The following is a 15,284-nucleotide window of genomic DNA, read 5'->3' as shown; positions in this document are numbered from 1 at the left end:
CTAACACACTGAAGCCTCAGTCCCCTCATCCAGCTGGTCCTGGGTTCACTAACATGTTCTACTAACACACTGAAGCCTCAGTCCCCTCATCCAGCTGGTCCTGAGTTCACTAACCTATTCTACTAACACAACAGCAGAACCTGAGATGGAGCTGCATTTCCTGACAAAATGTCAAAAATATAAAATAATTACAGAGTGTCATTTCCCCAAATGTGAAACCCTTATTCAAGGTTTCAAAGACCTCTCTGATGAGGATAGGCTCCCCGTCCTGTTGGGGGAGGACGCAGAGAGCTGTGGGTTGGTAGCGCACTACATTGAAGACCTCTCTGATGAGGATAGGCTACCCGTCCTGTTGGGGGAGGGACAGGCTACCCGTCCTGTTGGGGGAGGGACAGGCTCCCCGTCCTGTTGGGGGAGGGACAGGCTCCCCGTCCTGTTGGGGGAGGGACAGGCTACCCGTCCTGTTGGGGGAGGGACAGGCTCCCCGTCCTGTTGGGGGAGGGACAGGCTACCCGTCCTGTTGGGGGAGGACGCAGAGAGCTGTGGGTTGGCAGCGCACTACATTGCTGCCTGCCATAAGATGAGGGACAGTGTCTGACAGACCAATCAACCTGCACATGTCCTCTACTGTATACTTATTGTTATTGTTCAATGTTATGGTTGTTTTGACCCTTGGTTATTGTTGTTACTGTTGTCTCATTGACAATATTGTACATTATACGTCATAGAGAGAGAGAAAGAGCGAGAGAAAGAAAATGAGAGAGAAAGAAAATGAGAGAGAGAGCGAAAGAGCAAGAGAGAGAAAGAGAGAGAGCGAAAGAGCGAGCGAGCAAAAGAGAGAGAGAAAGAGAGAGAGCGAGAGCGAAAGAGAGAGAGCGAGAGAAAGAAAGAGAGAGCGAGAGAAAGAGAACACTCCAATCTGGCCTCGTTGATTTCTCAGTGAACATCTTTTAAAGCAGCCATTGATTTCCAAAATCCAACATGATTTTCGGGGGACAATCAAATGATTTCCCGGTGAGGCGAGGTGCTTTATTTTGTGTTCTGATATCGTTGTGTGTCACCATGAGATTAATTTAACACATTATCTTCATCAAACAGAGGCCAATTTAATTCAATCCACAAAGTTAATTGCATTGTTCCCCCTAGCTGCTGAATTAATGTTTATTAATCACCTCCTTAATTAATTTGCTCATCATTGCCTTCGGCAAAGAAGCTTATGTTCATAAACACAAGATGGCTTCATTTTCTACGTTTTTAATTGATTGATGATAAACTGTTTAAAAACCTGATGTGGGGATTGAACTCGTACTGGCGTGCCTGTGACATCATCACGGAGACAGTCACATGGCAAGTTCTAGAATCAACAGAACGTCTGGGCAAAAATAATAAGGATTAATTTACCCCAACACAGCCAATATCTACGCTGAGTGATACAAAACACATGTGTTTGTCTTATATTAATATTAATTAGCAAGGTCAACAGTCATATACAATATGGATAGAGCTAGCTGTGCTAATATTAACTAGATGCTGTGCTAATATTAACTAGCTAGGTTAACAGTCATATACAATATGGATAGAGCTAGCTGTGCTAATAGTAACTAGCTAGGTTAACAGTCATATACAATATGGATAGAGCTAGCTGTGCTAATAGTAACTAGCTAGGTCAACAGTCATATACAATATGGATAGAGCTAGCTGTGCTAATAGTAACTAGCTAGGTTAACAGTCATATACAATATGGATAAAGCTAGCTGTGCTAATAGTAACTAGCTAGGTTAACAGTCAAATACAGTATGGATAGAGCTAGCTGTGCTAATATTAATTAGCTAGGTTAACAGTCATATACAATATGGATAGAGCTAGCTGTGCTAATAGTAACTAGCTAGGTCAACAGTCATATACAATATGGATAGAGCTAGCTGTGCTAATAGTAACTAGCTAGGTTAACAGTCATATACAATATGGATAGAGCTAGCTGTGCTAATAGTAACTAGCTAGGTTAACAGTCATATACAATATGGATAGAGCTAGCTGTGCTAATAGTAACTAGCTAGGTCAACAGTCATATACAATATGGATAGAGCTAGCTGTGCTAATAGTAACTAGCTAGGTTAACAGTCATATACAATATGGATAGAGCTAGCTGTGCTAATAGTAACTAGCTAGGTTAACAGTCATATACAATATGGATAGAGCTAGCTGTGCTAATAGTAACTAGCTAGGTTAACAGTCAAAAACATTATGGATAGAGCTAGCTGTGCTAATATTAATTAGCTAGGGTAACAGTCATATACAATATGGATAGAGCTAGCTGTGCTAATAGTAACTAGCTAGGTTAACAGTCAAATACATTATGGATAGAGCTAGCTGTGCTAATATTAATTAGCTAGGTTAACAGTCATATACAATATGGATAGAGCTAGCTGTGCTAATAGTAACTAGCTAGGTCAACAGTCATATACAATATGGATAGAGCTAGCTGTGCTAATAGTAACTAGCTAGGTTAACAGTCATATACAATATGGATAGAGCTAGCTGTGCTAATAGTAACTAGCTAGGTTAACAGTCATATACAATATGGATAGAGCTAGCTGTGCTAATAGTAACTAGCTAGGTTAACAGTCAAATACATTATGGATAGAGCTAGCTGTGCTAATATTAATTAGCTAGGGTAACAGTCATATACAATATGGATAGAGCTAGCTGTGCTAATATTAATTAGCTAGGTCAACAGTCATATACAATATGGATAGAGCTAGCTGTGCTAATAGTAACTAGCTAGGTCAACAGTCATATACAATATGGATAGAGCTAGCTGTGCTAATAGTAACTAGCTAGGCCAACAGTCATATACAATATGGATAGAGCTAGCTGTGCTAATAGTAACTAGCTAGGCCAACAGTCATACAATATGGATAGAGCTAGCTGTGCTAATAGTACCTAGCTAGGTTAACAGTCATATACAATATGGATAGAGCTAGCTGTGCTAATAGTAACTAGCTAGGTTAACAGTCATATACAATATGGATAGAGCTAGCTGTGCTAATAGTAACTAGCTAGGTTAACAGTCAAATACATTATGGATAGAGCTAGCTGTGCTAATATTAATTAGCTAGGGTAACAGTCATATACAATATGGATAGAGCTAGCTGTGCTAATATTAATTAGCTAGGTCAACAGTCATATACAATATGGATAGAGCTAGCTGTGCTAATAGTAACTAGCTAGGTCAACAGTCATATACAATATGGATAGAGCTAGCTGTGCTAATAGTAACTAGCTAGGCCAACAGTCATATACAATATGGATAGAGCTAGCTGTGCTAATAGTAACTAGCTAGGCCAACAGTCATACAATATGGATAGAGCTAGCTGTGCTAATAGTACCTAGCTAGGTTAACAGTCATATACAATATGGATAGAGCTAGCTGTGCTAATAGTAACTAGCTAGGCCAACAGTCATATACAATATGGATAGAGCTAGCTGTGCTAATAGTAACTAGCTAGGTCAACAGTCATATACAATATGGATAGAGCTAGCTGTGCTAATAGTAACTAGCTAGGCCAACAGTCATATACAATATGGATAGAGCTAGCTGTGCTAATAGTAACTAGCTAGGTTAACAGTCATATACAATATGGATAGAGCTAGCTGTGCTAATAGTAACTAGCTAGGTTAACAGTCATATACAATATGGATAGAGCTAGCTGTGCTAATAGTAACTAGCTAGGTCAACAGTCATATACAATATGGATAGAGCTAGCTGTGCTAATAGTAACTAGCTAGGTCAACAGTCATATACAATATGGATAGAGCTAGCTGTGCTAATAGTAACTAGCTAGGCCAACAGTCATATACAATATGGATAGAGCTAGCTGTGCTAATAGTAACTAGCTAGGTTAACAGTCATATACAATATGGATAGAGCTAGCTGTGCTAATAGTAACTAGCTAGGTCAACAGTCATATACAATATGGATAGAGCTAGCTGTGCTAATAGTAATATGAATATAAAACATGTCTAGTTGTCTCTTAGCATTCGTCTCCTTTCTCCTCCTCCCCTTCCTCGTCTGTCAGCTTGCTCATTCAGTCCATGCCAGCAATAACATTTGCTTGTTGCTTCCAACTGCGCTTGGTATTTTCACTCCTGACTGTGCCCTTTGAATCGGTCTTTTAATAAATGTCTGAGCAGCATACAGAGAAACAGATGGTTTTGGGAACACTTTGGCTAATTCATGTCACGCTGCAGAGACTTTCCTAATAAGCATGTTTTCTGGCGTGGATACAGGGACAGAGAGAGAGAGAGAGAGAGACAGAGAGAGGGAGAGAGAGACAGAGAGAGAGAGAGAGAGAGAGAGAGAGAGAGAGAGACAGAGAGAGAGAGAGACAGAGAGAGAGAGAGACAGAGAGAGAGAGAGAGAGACAGAGAGAGAGAGAGAGAGAGAAGAGAGACAGAGAGACAGAGAGAGAGAGAGAGACAGAGAGAGAGAGAGACAGAGAGAGAGAGAGAGAGACAGAGAGAGAGAGAGAGAGAGAGAGAGAGAGACAGAGAGACAGAGAGAGACAGAGAGAGAGAGAGAGAGAGAGAGAGACAGAGAGAGAGAGAGAGAGAGAGAGAGAGAGACAGAGAGACAGAGAGAGAGAGAGAGACAGAGAGAGAGAGGGACAGAGAGAGAGAGACAGAGAGAGAGAGAGAGAGACAGAGAGAGAGAGAGAGAGAGAGAGAGACAGAGACAGAGAGAGAGACAGAGAGAGAGAGAGAGAGAGAGAGAGAGAGAGAGAGACAGAGAGACAGAGAGAGAGAGAGAGAGAGAGAGAGAGAGAGAGACAGAGAGAGAGAGAGAGAGAGAGAGAGAGAGAGAGAGAGAGAGAGAGAGAGAGACAGAGAGAGAGAGAGACAGAGAGAGAGAGAGAGAGACAGAGAGAGAGAGAGAGAGAGAGAGACAGAGAGACAGAGAGAGACAGAGAGAGAGAGGGACAGAGAGAGAGAGACAGAGAGAGAGAGAGAGAGACAGAGAGAGAGAGAGAGACAGAGAGAGAGAGAGACAGAGAGAGAGAGAGAGAGACAGAGAGAGAGAGAGAGAGAGAGAGACAGAGAGACAGAGAGAGAGAGAGAGACAGAGAGAGAGAGAGACAGAGAGAGAGAGAGAGAGACAGAGAGAGAGAGAGAGAGAGAGAGAGAGAGACAGAGAGACAGAGAGAGACAGAGAGAGAGAGAGAGAGAGAGAGAGACAGAGAGAGAGAGAGAGAGAGAGAGAGAGAGACAGAGAGACAGAGAGAGAGAGAGAGACAGAGAGAGAGAGGGACAGAGAGAGAGAGACAGAGAGAGAGAGAGAGAGACAGAGAGAGAGAGAGAGAGAGAGAGACAGAGACAGAGAGAGAGAGAGAGACAGAGAGAGAGAGAGAGAGAGAGAGAGAGAGAGAGACAGAGAGACAGAGAGAGAGAGAGAGAGAGAGAGAGAGAGAGAGAGACAGAGAGAGAGAGAGAGAGAGAGAGAGAGAGAGAGAGAGAAGAGAGAGAGAGAGAGAGAGAGAGACAGAGAGAGAGAGAGACAGAGAGAGAGAGAGAGAGACAGAGAGAGAGAGAGACAGAGAGACAGAGAGAGAGAGAGAGAGAGAGAGAGAGAGAGAGAGAGAGAGAGAGAGAGAGAGAGAGAGAGAGAGACAGAGAGAGAGAGAGACAGAGAGAGAGAGAGAGAGACAGAGAGAGAGAGAGAGAGAGAGAGAGACAGAGAGACAGAGAGAGACAGAGAGAGAGAGGGACAGAGAGAGAGAGACAGAGAGAGAGAGAGAGAGACAGAGAGAGAGAGAGAGACAGAGAGAGAGAGAGACAGAGAGAGAGAGAGAGAGACAGAGAGAGAGAGAGAGAGAGAGAGACAGAGAGACAGAGAGAGAGAGAGAGACAGAGAGAGAGAGAGACAGAGAGAGAGAGAGAGAGACAGAGAGAGAGAGAGAGAGAGAGAGAGAGAGAGACAGAGAGACAGAGAGAGACAGAGAGAGAGAGAGAGAGAGAGAGAGACAGAGAGAGAGAGAGAGAGAGAGAGAGAGAGACAGAGAGACAGAGAGAGAGAGAGAGACAGAGAGAGAGAGGGACAGAGAGAGAGAGACAGAGAGAGAGAGAGAGAGACAGAGAGAGAGAGAGAGAGAGAGAGAGACAGAGACAGAGAGAGAGAGAGAGACAGAGAGAGAGAGAGAGAGAGAGAGAGAGAGAGAGACAGAGAGACAGAGAGAGAGAGAGAGAGAGAGAGAGAGAGAGAGACAGAGAGAGAGAGAGAGAGAGAGAGAGAGAGAGAGAGAGAGAGAGAGAGAGAGAGAGAGAGAGACAGAGAGAGAGAGAGACAGAGAGAGAGAGAGAGAGACAGAGAGAGAGAGAGACAGAGAGACAGAGAGAGAGAGAGAGAGAGAGAGAGAGAGAGAGAGGAGAGAGAGAGAGAGAGAGAGAGAGAGAGAGAGAGAGAGAGAGAGCAGGGTGGAGGCTGCTGCAGTGCTGCAGTATGTTTGTTTGTTTGTTTGTTTACTCGTGCAGTTGTTGTTTATTTGATGTTATTTATGGTGTGTTTTGTAGGAGGGTGTGTGAAGGACTAATTACTGAGGAACTAACAAGGACTTTCTTTGGTTTGGTTTTAATGACGGTAAACAGAATGTCCCCTACTGCCCCTTACTTCTCTCTTCTCTTCTCCCTTCTCCCTCCCTCTCTCTCTCTTCTCCCTCCCTCTCTATCTCTCTTCTCCCTCCCTCTCTATCTCTCTTCTCCCTCCCTCCTCTCTCTCTTCTCCCTCCCTCTCTCTCTCTTCTCCCTCCCTCTCTCTCTCTTCTCCCTCCCTCTCTCTCTCTTCTCCCTCTCTTCTCCCTCTCTTCCCCCTCTTCCTCTTCTCCCTCCCTCTCTTCTCCCTCCCTCTCTTGTCCCTTCTCCCTCTTCCTCTCCCTCCCTCCCTCTCTATCTTCTCATCTCTCTCCATTTGTCAGTGGAAACTCCAGGGGATTATATATTGCTCTGAGTACAAAATGATGACCACTGTTTTAACAGATGACCCATCCACCCTCTACTTGAATGACTATGGTCTGAAACACATCAAAGCCTATTGATAAATCTCACTGTGAACTCTCTTGGGATGCATCCTAAATGACACCTGATTCCCTATGACGTTCACTACATCTGACCAGTGCCCTATGTAGTGCACTACATCTGACCAGAGCCCTATGTAGTGCACTACATCTGACCAGAGCCCTATGTAAACATTGGTGGAAGTCACTAAACATTGGTGCCCTGAACGTGGAAGTCACTAAACATTGGTGCCCTGAACGTGGAAGTCACTAAACATTGGTGCCCTGAACGTGGAAGTCACTAAACATTGGTGCCCTGAACGTGGAAGTCACTAAACATTGGTGCCCTGAACGTGGAAGTCACTAAACATTGGTGCCCTGAACGTGGAAGTCACTAAACATTGGTGCCCTGAACGTGGAAGTCACTAAACATCGGTGCCCTGAACGTGGAAGTCACTAAACATCGGTGCCCTGAACGTGGAAGTCACTAAACATTGGTGCCCTGAACGTGGAAGTCACTAAACATTGGTGCCCTGAACGTGGAAGTCACTAAACATTGGTGCCCTGAACGTGGAAGTCACTAAACATTGGTGCCCTGAACATGGAAGTCACTAAACATTGGTGGAAAGCTCTGTGAAGAACAGTTTGATCTGGCAAAAAGAATGTCTGGTCAATATCTGTCTTTGTTCATAAGGGATTCATGTAGGCAACTGTGGTGATGCTGTATAATATGACTATATAAACAGTACGGCTACATAATCTGCAGGTATAACACCGACGAGGGTGAAAACGAGGAAAGTTACGGTTAATAACTTATAAAATAATTCAATAATAAGTTAAATAAAATAAGCAAATAAAAAAAGTGATTGAAAATAAACACTGACCTTTCATTTCTGTTCCAGCAGCAAAGAAGAAGGAGACAAGGGAATGGACAGATGGAGAGGAGAAGGAGACAAGAGAATGGACAGATGGAGAGAAGAAGGAGACAATGGAATGGACAGATGGAGAGGAGAAGGAGACAAGGGAATGGACAGATGGAGAGGAGAAGGAGACAAGGGAATGGACAGATGGAGAGGAGAAGGAGACAATGGAATGGACAGATGGAGAGGAGGAGGAGACAAGGGAATGGACAGATGGAGAGGAGAAGGAGACAAGGGAATGGACAGATGGAGAGGAGAAGGAGACAAGGGAATGGCCAGATGGAGAGAAGAAGGAGACAATGGAATGGACAGATGGAGAGGAGAAGGAGACAAGGGAATGGACAGATGGAGAGGAGAAGGAGACAAGGGAATGGACAGATGGAGAGGAGAAGGAGACAATGGAATGGACAGATGGAGAGGAGAAGGAGACAATGGAATGGACAGATGGAGAGGAGAAGGAGACAAGGGAATGGGCAGATGGAGAGAAGAAGGAGATAATGGAATGGACAGATGGAGAGGAGAAGGAGACAAGGGAATGGACAGATGGAGAGGAGAAGGAGACAAGGGAATGGACAGATGGAGAGGAGAAAGAGACAAGGGAATGGACAGATGGAGAGGAGAAGGAGACAAGGGAATGGACAGATGGAGAGGAGAAGGAGACAAGGGAATGGGCAGATGGAGAGGAGAAGGAGACAAGGGAATGGACAGATGGAGAGGAGAAGGAGACAAGGGAATGGGCAGATGGAGAGGAGAAGGAGACAAGGGAATGGACAGATGGAGAGGAGAAGGAGACAAGGGAATGGGCAGATGGAGAGGAGAAGGAGACAAGGGAATGGACAGATGGAGAGGAGAAGGAGACAAGGGAATGGGCAGATGGAGAGGAGAAGGAGACAAGGGAATGGACAGATGGAGAGGAGAAGGAGACAAGGGAATGGACAGATGGAGAGGAGAAGGAGACAAGGGAATGGACAGATGGAGAGGAGAAGGAGACAAGGGAATGGGCAGATGGAGAGGAGAAGGAGACAAGGGAATGGACAGATGGAGAGGAGAAGGAGACAAGGGAATGGGCAGATGGAGAGGAGAAGGAGACAAGGGAATGGACAGATGGAGAGGAGAAGGAGACAAGGGAATGGGCAGATGGAGAGGAGAAGGAGACAAGGGAATGGACAGATGGAGAGGAGAAGGAGACAAGGGAATGGGCAGATGGAGAGGAGAAGGAGACAAGGGAATGGACAGATGGAGAGGAGAAGGAGACAAGGGAATGGACAGATGGAGAGGAGAAGGAGACAAGGGAATGGGCAGATGGAGAGGAGAAGGAGACAAGGGAATGGACAGATGGAGAGGAGAAGGAGACAATGGAATGGACAGATGGAGAGGAGAAGGAGACAATGGAATGGACAGATGGAGAGGAGAAGGAGACAAGGGAATGGACAGATAGAGGAGACAAGGGAATGGACAGATGGAGAGGAGAAGGAGACAAGGGAATGGACAGATGGAGAGGAGAAGGAGACAAGGGAATGGACAGATAGAGGAGACAAGGGAATGGACAGATGGAGAGGAGGAGGAGACAATGGAATGGACAGATGGAGAGGAGAAGGAGACAATGGAATGGGCAGATGGAGAGGAGAAGGAGACAAGGGAATGGGCAGATGGAGAGGAGAAGGAGACAAGGGAATGGACAGATGGAGAGGAGAAGGAGACAAGGGAATGGGCAGATGGAGAGGAGAAGGAGACAAGGGAATGGACAGATGGAGAGGAGAAGGAGACAAGGGAATGGGCAGATGGAGAGGAGAAGGAGACAAGGGAATGGACAGATAGAGGAGACAAGGGAATGGACAGATGGAGAGGAGAAGGAGACAAGGGAATGGACAGATGGAGAGGAGAAGGAGACAAGGGAATGGACAGATAGAGGAGACAAGGGAATGGACAGATGGAGAGGAGGAGGAGACAATGGAATGGACAGATGGAGAGGAGAAGGAGACAATGGAATGGGCAGATGGAGAGGAGAAGGAGACAATGGAATGGGCAGATGGAGAGGAGAAGGAGACAAGAGAATGGACAGATGGAGAGGAGAAGGAGACAAGGGAATGGACAGATGGAGAGGAGAAGGAGACAAGGGAATGGACAGATAGAGGAGACAAGGGAATGGACAGATGGAGAGGAGGAGGAGACAATGGAATGGACAGATGGAGAGGAGAAGGAGACAATGGAATGGGCAGATGGAGAGGAGAAGGAGACAATGGAATGGGCAGATGGAGAGGAGAATGAGACAAGGGAATGGACAGATGGAGTGGAGAAGGAGACAAGGGAATGGGCAGATGGAGAGGAGAAGGAGACAAGAGAATGGACAGATGGAGAGAAGGAGACAAGGGAATGGGCAGATGGAGAGGAGAAGGAGACAAGGAAATGGACAGATGGAGAGGAGAAGGAGACAAGGGAATGGACAGATGGAGAGGAGAAGGAGACAATGGAATGGACAGATGGAGAGGAGAAGGAGACAAGGGAATGGACAGATGGAGAGGAGAAGGAGACAAGGGAATGGACAGATGGAGAGGAGAAGGAGACAAGGGAATGGGCAGATGGAGAGGAGAAGGAGACAAGGGAATGGGCAGATAGAGAGAAGTCCTGTTACACTAAGTGGTGAGTGAATTAGCCAGTTGGTGCAGATGGAGAGCCAGGTAAAAGACATTAACATGACAGGTGCCAGATAAAGAAGTGGAGCTCCATTTTCACTTTTCTAAAGAGCAAATAAATACAAGACTAGAAAATGTGTCGATGTGAGAACAAAGACTCTGTTCCTAGTTTCCTCCCAAATGTGTCATCTCGTTCTCTCCGACAGGTTTCAGGCTGATTGGACCATAAGAGCAAGAACCACACCTGCACCCCCTCTCTCTCTCTCCTCCGCAGTAACTCTGAAAGACTGACTGTAATTAAGTCAGCGTTCTCCTGAGAGAGGATTCAAGTGGAGAGTTCAGACTATAGGCTGCCTCAGTACAGAGTTATTAGCTGGGTGTTTAATTCACCATCACAAAAGAGATAAATCCGGTGCACAGATCCTGTCATTAACTCTGTTAACCCTGCTCCGTTTCAGACGCACCTGAAAGACCCGACATATAATGACTTCTGTCGTCTGGCTCCAGCGCTCTCTCGCTCGTCACCTTTCATCTTTTCTCTCTCCCTTTCTCCACCATCTCCCTGAGTCTGGTCTCTCTCTCACTATCTCCCTGAGTCTGGCCGCTCTCTCTCTCTCTGGAGGATATAAGATCTGAGTCTGGTCTCTCTCTGTGGAGAATATAAGATCTGAGTCTGGTCTCTCTCTCTCTCTCTGGAGAATATAAGATCTGAGTCTGGTCTCTCTCTCTGGAGAATATAAGATCTGAGTCTGGTCTCTCTCTCTCTCCGGAGAATATAAGATCTGAGTCTGGTCTCTCTCTCTCTCTCTGGAGAATATAAGATCTGAGTCTGGTCTCTCTCTCTGGAGAATATAAGATCTGAGTCTGGTCTCTCTCTCTGGAGAATATAAGATCTGAGTCTGGTCTCTCTCTCTCTAGAGAATATAAGATCTGAGTCTGGTCTCTCTGGAGAATATAAGATCTGAGTCTGGTCTCTCTCTGGAGAATATAAGATCTGAGTCTGGTCTCTCTCTGGAGAATATAATATCTGAGTCTGGTCTCTCTGGGGAATATAAGATCTGAGTCTGGTCTCTCTCTCTCTCTGGAGAATATAAGATCTGAGTCTGGTCTCTCTCTCTCTCTGGAGAATATAAGATCTGAGTCTGGTCTCTCTCTGTGGAGAATATAAGATCTGAGTCTGGTCTCTCTGGAGAATATAAGATCTGAGTCTGGTCTCTCTCTCTCTCTGGAGAATATAAGATCTGAGTCTGGTCTCTCTCTCTCTCTCTGGAGAATATAAGTTAACCCTGCTCCGTTTCAGACGCACCTGAAAGACCCGACATATAATGACTTCTGTCGTCTGGCTCCAGCGCTCTCTCGCTCGTCACCTTTCATCTTTTCTCTCTCCCTTTCTCCACCATCTCCCTGAGTCTGGTCTCTCTCTCACTATCTCCCTGAGTCTGGCCGCTCTCTCTCTCTCTGGAGGATATAAGATCTGAGTCTGGTCTCTCTCTGTGGAGAATATAAGATCTGAGTCTGGTCTCTCTCTCTCTCTCTGGAGAATATAAGATCTGAGTCTGGTCTCTCTCTCTGGAGAATATAAGATCTGAGTCTGGTCTCTCTCTGGAGAATATAAGATCTGAGTCTGGTCTCTCTCTCTGGAGAATATAAGATCTGAGTCTGGTCTCTCTCTCTCTCCGGAGAATATAAGATCTGAGTCTGGTCTCTCTCTCTCTCTCTCTCTGGAGAATATAAGATCTGAGTCTGGTCTCTCTCTCTGGAGAATATAAGATCTGAGTCTGGTCTCTCTCTGGAGAATATAAGATCTGAATCTGGTCTCTCTATCTCTAGAGAATATAAGATCTGAGTCTGGTCTCTCTGGAGAATATAAGATCTGAGTCTGGTCTCTCTCTGGAGAATATAAGATCTGAGTCTGGTCTCTCTCTGGAGAATATAATATCTGAGTCTGGTCTCTCTGGGGAATATAAGATCTGAGTCTGGTCTCTCTCTCTCTCTGGAGAATATAAGATCTGAGTCTGGTCTCTCTCTCTCTCTGGAGAATATAAGATCTGAGTCTGGTCTCTCTGGAGAATATAAGATCTGAGTCTGGTCTCTCTCTCCCTGGAGAATATAAGATCTGAGTCTGGTCTCTCTCTGTGGAGAATATAAGATCTGAGTCTGGTCTCTCTGGAGAATATAAGATCTGAGTCTGGTCTCTCTGGAGAACATAAGATCTGAGTCTGGTCTCTCTGGAGAATATAAGATCTGAGTCTGGTCTCTCTCTCTCTGTGGAGAATATACGATCTGAGTCTGGTCTCTCTCTCTCTGTGGAGAATATAAGATCTGAGTCTGGTCTCTCTGTGGAGAATATAAGATCTGAGTCTGGTCTCTCTGGAGAATATAAGATCTGAGTCTGGTCTCTCTGGAGAATATAAGATCTGAGTGTGGTCTCTCTCTCTCTCTGGAGAATATAAGATCTGAGTCTGGTCTCTCTCTCTGGAGAATATAAGATCTGAGTCTGGTCTCTCTCTCTCTGGAGAATATAAGATCTGAGTCTGGTCTCTCTCTCTGTGGAGAATATAAGATCTGAGTCTGGTCTCTCTCTGGAGAATATAAGATCTGAGTCTGGTCTCTCTCTCTGTGGAGAATATACGATCTGAGTCTGGTCTTTCTCTCTCTCTGGATAATATAAGATCTGAGTCTGGTCTCTCTCTCTGTGGAGAATATAAGATCTGAGTCTGGTCTCTCTCTCTCTCTGGAGAATATAAGATCTGAGTCTGGTCTCTCTGGAGAATATAAGATCTGAGTCTGGTCTCTCTCTCTCTCTCTCTGGAGAATATAAGATCTGAGTCTGGTCTCTCTCTCTCTCTGGAGAATATAAGATCTGAGTCTGGTCTCTCTGTGGAGAATATAAGATCTGAGTCTGGTCTCTCTGGAGAATATAAGATCTGAGTCTGGTCTCTCTGGAGAACATAAGATCTGAGTCTGGTCTCTCTGGAGAATATAAGATCTGAGTCTGGTCTCTCTCTCTCTGTGGAGAATATACGATCTGAGTCTGGTCTCTCTCTCTCTGTGGAGAATATAAGATCTGAGTCTGGTCTCTCTGTGGAGAATATAAGATCTGAGTCTGGTCTCTCTGGAGAATATAAGATCTGAGTCTGGTCTCTCTGGAGAATATAAGATCTGAGTCTGGTCTCTCTCTCTCTCTGGAGAATATAAGATCTGAGTCTGGTCTCTCTCTCTGGAGAATATAAGATCTGAGTCTGGTCTCTCTCTCTCTGGAGAATATAAGATCTGAGTCTGGTCTCTCTCTCTGTGGAGAATATAAGATCTGAGTCTGGTCTCTCTCTGGAGAATATAAGATCTGAGTCTGGTCTCTCTCTCTGTGGAGAATATACGATCTGAGTCTGGTCTCTCTCTCTCTCTCTGGAGAATATAAGTTAACCCTGCTCCGTTTCAGATGCACCTGAAAGACCCGACATATAATGACTTCTGTCGTCTGGCTCCAGCGCTCTCTCGCTCGTCACCTTTCATCTTTTCTCTCTCCCTTTCTCCACCATCTCCCTGAGTCTGGTCTCTCTCTCACTATCTCCCTGAGTCTGGCCGCTCTCTCTCTCTCTGGAGGATATAAGATCTGAGTCTGGTCTCTCTCTGTGGAGAATATAAGATCTGAGTCTGGTCTCTCTCTCTCTCTCTGGAGAATATAAGATCTGAGTCTGGTCTCTCTCTCTGGAGAATATAAGATCTGAGTCTGGTCTCTCTCTGGAGAATATAAGATCTGAGTCTGGTCTCTCTCTCTGGAGAATATAAGATCTGAGTCTGGTCTCTCTCTCTCTCCGGAGAATATAAGATCTGAGTCTGGTCTCTCTCTCTCTCTCTCTCTGGAGAATATAAGATCTGAGTCTGGTCTCTCTCTCTGGAGAATATAAGATCTGAGTCTGGTCTCTCTCTGGAGAATATAAGATCTGAATCTGGTCTCTCTATCTCTAGAGAATATAAGATCTGAGTCTGGTCTCTCTGGAGAATATAAGATCTGAGTCTGGTCTCTCTCTGGAGAATATAAGATCTGAGTCTGGTCTCTCTCTGGAGAATATAATATCTGAGTCTGGTCTCTCTGGGGAATATAAGATCTGAGTCTGGTCTCTCTCTCTCTCTGGAGAATATAAGATCTGAGTCTGGTCTCTCTCTCTCTCTGGAGAATATAAGATCTGAGTCTGGTCTCTCTCTATGGAGAATATAAGATCTGAGTCTGGTCTCTCTGGAGAATATAAGATCTGAGTCTGGTCTCTCTCTCTCTCCCTGGAGAATATAAGATCTGAGTCTGGTCTCTCTCTGTGGAGAATATAAGATCTGAGTCTGGTCTCTCTGGAGAATATAAGATCTGAGTCTGGTCTCTCTGGAGAACATAAGATCTGAGTCTGGTCTCTCTGGAGAATATAAGATCTGAGTCTGGTCTCTCTCTCTCTGTGGAGAATATACGATCTGAGTCTGGTCTCTCTCTCTCTGTGGAGAATATAAGATCTGAGTCTGGTCTCTCTGTGGAGAATATAAGATCTGAGTCTGGTCTCTCTGGAGAATATAAGATCTGAGTCTGGTCTCTCTGGAGAATATAAGATCTGAGTGTGGTCTCTCTCTCTCTCTGGAGAATATAAGATCTGAGTCTGGTCTCTCTCTCTGGAGAATATAAGATCTGAGTCTGGTCTCTC

The 15,284-nt window shown here is 45.2% G+C and overlaps 1 protein-coding gene across 1 annotated transcript in view; it reads right to left on the bottom strand.

Annotated features, from left to right (window-relative positions):
• Positions 1 to 15,284, bottom strand: part of diaph3 (diaphanous related formin 3) — a 711,417-nt gene that overhangs the window by 323,326 nt on the left and 372,807 nt on the right. The window contains exon 19 of the mRNA XM_090206735.1: positions 7,931 to 7,939. Within this exon, the coding sequence (XP_090062861.1) occupies positions 7,931 to 7,939 (9 nt within the window). The remainder of the gene's footprint in view (positions 1 to 7,930; positions 7,940 to 15,284) is intronic.

The sequence above is a fragment of the Oncorhynchus mykiss genome, chromosome 18 (assembly GCF_057628025.1).
Source record: "Oncorhynchus mykiss isolate SJ-2025 chromosome 18, ASM5762802v1, whole genome shotgun sequence".
In the NCBI taxonomy this organism is placed as follows: Eukaryota; Metazoa; Chordata; class Actinopteri; order Salmoniformes; family Salmonidae; genus Oncorhynchus; species Oncorhynchus mykiss.
This window is presented reverse-complemented; position numbering and strand designations above follow the sequence as displayed.